We start from the raw sequence: 5,228 nt of genomic DNA on the forward strand, positions 1-5,228 counted from the left end.
ACAGGGATTTGGTGGATACAAGTTATTTTCATCAAACAGCTGGCTCCATTTAATGGTCATTGTTTTAACTCCAACACTTTTAATTGTTTCCTAGGATGTTTTCATAGACGCATTGCAAGTTCTATCAGAAGAAAGAGATGAAACTCATTTTTGGTGGATCTGGAATCAGAGAAAAAAATGCTTGGCAGCATTTGTAGCAAAAAGTTTTATTATCTTCACATCGGTCAAATGACAGAGGAAGAGAGGGACTTTGGCCCTAACCCTCTCTTAAGAAAGGAAAGAAAAATATACTGTGTTTAGAGTTGGTGAGAGTTTTCACCTGCCCGCATTGTCTCTGTTGTTCTTATGCAGTTGGCTGGTTTGCGAAGTAACACCGCGAGGCACCGAAGCGCTTCTAAGATGAGTTGTTGCTCCTTTGGCTTGTCTAAAAGCTCTTTCTCCATGGCTGCTGCGAAAATTGTGTGTTGCAATCAGTGGATTTGTAGGTGTACCTGTAAAACAAAATGCACATGGATATTCTCACTGTGCTATCAGTCATCAAGAATGGCACTCATTCTTCTGCCCGTCATTTTCCCAAGCAGATCAGTGAGACATTCATTTCCTACCATAGTTGAAACTCATTTACAGGCTGAAATTGGTTAATGAATTAAAAGCAATAACATCAAATCATTTGGAAGTGCTGGAAGGCCAATTCTTCCAACAGTGATTCAGGCTGAATCTAAAGATCCATTCACATTAGCAATGTGAAGAACACCCAACAAAGATGCAGTACTCCAAAAAACACAAGTTCTCCCAGTTTTGGGAATGTTATTAGAAACTCTCAGATTGCAGAAACCTGGAGAAATTTGCAAGATTCTCAGGAAAGGTAAAAGTATCCATGCTAAAAGTGCTCTACACGGGCCATATAATCTGTAGTATAAGGAAGTATAACCGCATTAGAGGTTCACAAAAGGGAAACGAGTATCCCTATTTGCTGATGCTTACTTTTATTTGACTTACTCAGTAGAGGCTCTTCAACTTTATGACCAAATGTATCAAATAAACGGTTGATGCTTTCATTCAGATCCACTGTCGATACCCTGAACGGAGTGCGGGTTGTGGAGCTGTCTGGCAGCGTGGGAAATCCAGAGTTCTTTGTGGAGTTGGCAACTCGGAAATCCTCCATCAGTAGAAGAAAAGAGAGGTTAAATGATTAATTAGTTTGGTCTTTACAGTAGAAACCTATCAAGCCCTGAAATTGTTTTTACTAAGATGGAAAATAACACATGTTCAGATTTAAACCAATTGCAGGGCACAGGCAACAGATAAAAAAATTACCTTTGGAAGGTTCTATATGGCACTTATAAATATTCAGTAGTTCACAATTCTCGCTTTGTGGTCACCAATTCTAGTAGCAACTGATTTAAAGTTGTATGCCAGTCTGTGCCAGTGTGTTAATTTTGATGGGACTGTGTGCACCAGAGTGACAACAGCAAATGATGCCTTCTGCAAATTGTCTGTAATTCAGCAGTGAACGTTTTAAAAGGAGATTTAATCAATAGCTTGAAAAGAAAAAATAATATTATGTACAGAGTGTTCTGGTGTCTACCTCAAATAGCACTAAACAAAGTGCTGGTGTTTCTGCTGGGAAAATCTCTTTTGAAGCTTAAGATCAAAAGCACTTTCTAAGCTTAAACAACACCATACGGTTTCAATTCTTGCTTTCTAACAAGCACTTTAAAAAGCACAACTAAAATGCAACTGACAAACATGAAAAATCTTTTGTGTTGTTCCACTTGAATGATCTAATGAGAAAATGGCTCAGTTCTGTTGCAGCTAATGAGATATAACATCTTCACTGAACCTAAACATAAAACAGAGATTTCTCTAAAGATAGGCTTTACATTGCCCCTATTGCTTTGCTTATTCTGCCATGTTTTTATTTGAGTGATATCCATGGAATAAAAGTACAGGTCAGTTTTGAAATAAAACATTTACACATGAAATTACTCAATCCAAAAGTGCTTTGAACTCTTGTGTGTCAGCATTGTGGCAGTAAGTGGGAAAATGTGCTTCTCTGGGACAAGCAGTTACAATGGTCCCGAGACTCCAAGCAAAGATGTAAATATAAGCATTCAAAGATCTGTGGTAGCACAACTCTGACTGGTGACGTTTTCAGACAGAACCATGCACAGGGATTTTAACCTTCCTGGTTTCAGCAGTGACCTACTAGCAATGCTAAGGCTGGGATATGGCAAAACAGTGAAGATGTGACTAATCTCACTATCAAGTAATAGCTTTTACTCCATTCGTACCTCTAAAGCAATATCATGCTAAAAGATTCTATTGATACAAGGATGTATTTAAGCCAAGAAATTTCCGACAAGAACTAAATAAAGGATAGATGTGGTTGTGTGTGATGAGAGTATTATGGCAGTAAAGAACTGAAGAAGATACTTGCAGTGGAATACTTTTGTATTGGCAGCTCTTCTGTCTATACATAACTGTGCAGAGAGCTCTGAGGAAAAGCTGGCCAGGGTGATGAGAGTAAATCCAGTCTTACTGAAGCTTCTCAGCATCCTTAGTAGTTGTGTTTCATATGTGTACAAGAATTGTTTCCGTGCTATGTAAGTATGAAAGGGATACGTGGAGAGAACTGCCCTGCACAACAGAGTGGGTACAGACTCCAGATCTCATTCCTCACTGTTGACTCTTCTGTGGAAAAGGATGGTTAAAATGAATACTGCAGTTTTTTGAGCTGCGAGGAAGGAGATTTGTTCATCCAACAAATCTCTAGAGAAATTCCATGCTGTGATATAGAAACCACAGATCAGTTGTGGTGACAACAAACTCTTTCAGTGAGCAGAGCTGTAGTGATAAAGAGACCCACAGAGACAATGAACCTTCTGTCTGTAGGAGACACGTGCTGAGCTGGCCTCCTCTCTGACTCCTTGCTGTTGTTATTATCATGTTTAGGCAACCTAACAGTGAACCCTGCTAAAAATCTCTGTTCCAGTGTGTTTGTATTGTAAAAGGAGATGAGGCACACCCAATGAGTGCAGACAGACTGACAGATGGGTGAGCACAAGGAAATAATGAGTAATAACACTGGTCAGTGTGACAATGGTCGCAGCAGATGCCCAACTGCTGTCAAGCCTTCTATTGGTTTCACAGTCAGTGGCATTTTTAGGGCAAGATCTGCAGGACAGTAAGTGATGTGAATATTGTCCTAAGAATGTAGGTAACATTTACTATAAACTTGCTAAGTGCTGGTACTCAGCTTTTACCTTCTCTTCTGTGTTTACTGAAGTTCCATCCAACACCTGCAGTGCTGGCATCTGGATGAAAAGCAATGAACGGTAGTTCTTCTTGAGATGAACCTGCATAAAGAAAATATAATTCAACTCAGAACTGGGGTCCTCATCCAATAAGACAATCTGATGGCACCTCAGCAACGTTACTAAGTGTCTGAGCGAAACCTCATAACAATGTTACTCTCCTGGAAACAGAATCCAAACTGGGTGTAAACATCCATACATCTCTGAGCAATGGTTTTCAACTTCAGGAGACCATGAATGACTACACTGACAAAGTTGTGCCCTGGGGGAATGTTTGTACCTTTGCCATCATATTAGCCAGGACTGCAGCAACTATCATAGCCTTCAGAACATACAAGAATTCAAGTGCTCTGCACTCCCTGTAAATAAGTTACTGCGAAGCAGCTTTACACAAGAAGAGGCATTGAGATGCAGGCTGTGCTGGAGACAGACAGTGCTAGCAATAGCTTTCTATTTTAATAAAAAAGGTTATTGGAAAGAAAAGGTGATATGCTGTCTGAAGCATGGACCACGGTGGCAGATACTGCTACTGCTACCTTGTGATGTACTTCTCCTTAATGCCACATTATACAGAAGAGAGCTGAGACCACCACTTCTGTCTCCATTAGGGGGAAGTCAAGACCTCAGATTGTAAAAAGCAGACTCTGAAACAGCAACTTCCCAAGTGAAATTTGTTTGGGTTTTTTCCTTGGAAGAATATGACTATCCTGGCCATTACTGGGCGACAGTCAGTTTGCTCGATTTGCTCCTACCTTTTCACCCATTGCAGAAACCAGTTAATTTATTACTCTGTACAACCCTTTGAAGGTTGTCCACTGAAAATTGAATCCATGGCTGCACTGTGTGTGTTATTCTCCAACATACACCCTCACCTTCACTCTCCCATGTGTTTCAAGTTGTTGCTTTAGTCTACAAAGTGCAGATTTATGGTAAAAAATACTTAAGCATTTAGAACTTGAGCATTCAGTCTAATCTTCAAGAGCCTATTTACAAATACAGGCACTTTCACTTGTATTTTCATCTGAAGTCGAAGAACTGAAGAAAGTCACATTTGTTCTCAAACTGACAATGAAAAATGTATTTTTGTTTCCATTCATGTTTGGCGCTACTGTAAAGCTCAGCAGTGCTCAATACATCAAGCTGAGATCCTACTGACTTTCTTCATTTGGCCCCACTGAGATGTACTTTGGAAATGAAGCCTTTTCTGCTGTGTGACAGTGTTATCTGGCTTCTGTCCCACAGCTACGTATTCACAACATCAGAAAGGCTGGAGTTTCCTTTACTGTGTTGTAGTCGTTTGCTTTCAGAGAGAAAAAAAAAAAGGCAAACCAACAGTTCTGCATCAAAGAACAGAAGCACGTCTGGAAAACAAGAAACCTCAAACTTCTTGTCAGGACTTTTTCAAGTGGTGATGTGCAGGACAGCAAAAAAGATTGAGATGGGGCGATTTTAAAAACAAAATCTAAACTTTCAGAGATCCTTTAACATTCTATGACCTTTCTTCACAGAATAGTAGTAGAACGATCTCTTTACAGAAAAAGAAATGGAAGTAGTTTCAATGATTATAGAGGGTAAATAGTGTTCAAGGTGAAATACAAATCTGCATTATGTATCAGTGACAACCATCATACTCACTGGATTTCCATGCAGCGAGAGCACCCTGAGATTAGGAATAGCTTGAAGTTTTTCTAGTTCAGATACTTCCTGTCCAAAAGTTAACACAAAGTTTAGAAGTTAAAACACTGTTATGTCAGGAGTTCTCAGAAGTGTTGCAGCCTCTGTAGATATTTGGGGAAAAATCCAGGTAATTTTACTGAGGCAAATCCATAGAAGAAGGTGGGATTTATGTCTGAATGTAGTCAACAGCATTTAGTCCATTGAATGTACAGCAATAACAAAAACATACTGTAC

The 5,228-nt window shown here is 39.6% G+C and overlaps 1 protein-coding gene across 9 annotated transcripts in view; it reads right to left on the minus strand.

Moving 5' to 3' along the window:
- Positions 1-271: 271 nt before the first annotated feature.
- The window catches only part of LRRC9 (leucine rich repeat containing 9), a 31,084-nt gene continuing 26,127 nt past the window's right edge, over positions 272-5,228 (minus strand). For 6 of the 9 annotated variants that reach the window (XM_015865761.2, XM_015865757.2, XM_015865763.2 and 3 more), the window contains 4 exons: positions 4,953-5,021; positions 3,267-3,359; positions 985-1,165; positions 272-491 (listed from right to left, as the gene is read on the minus strand). In XM_015865761.2, the coding sequence (XP_015721247.1) occupies positions 316-491; positions 985-1,165; positions 3,267-3,359; positions 4,953-5,021 (519 nt within the window). In that variant the 3' untranslated portion in view covers positions 272-315. The remainder of the gene's footprint in view (positions 492-984; positions 1,166-3,266; positions 3,360-4,952; positions 5,022-5,228) is intronic. The other 3 variants (XM_032444737.1, XM_015865758.2, XM_015865759.2) reach the window with 2 other exon arrangements.

The sequence above is a fragment of the Coturnix japonica genome, chromosome 5 (assembly GCF_001577835.2).
Source record: "Coturnix japonica isolate 7356 chromosome 5, Coturnix japonica 2.1, whole genome shotgun sequence".
In the NCBI taxonomy this organism is placed as follows: domain Eukaryota; kingdom Metazoa; phylum Chordata; class Aves; order Galliformes; family Phasianidae; genus Coturnix; species Coturnix japonica.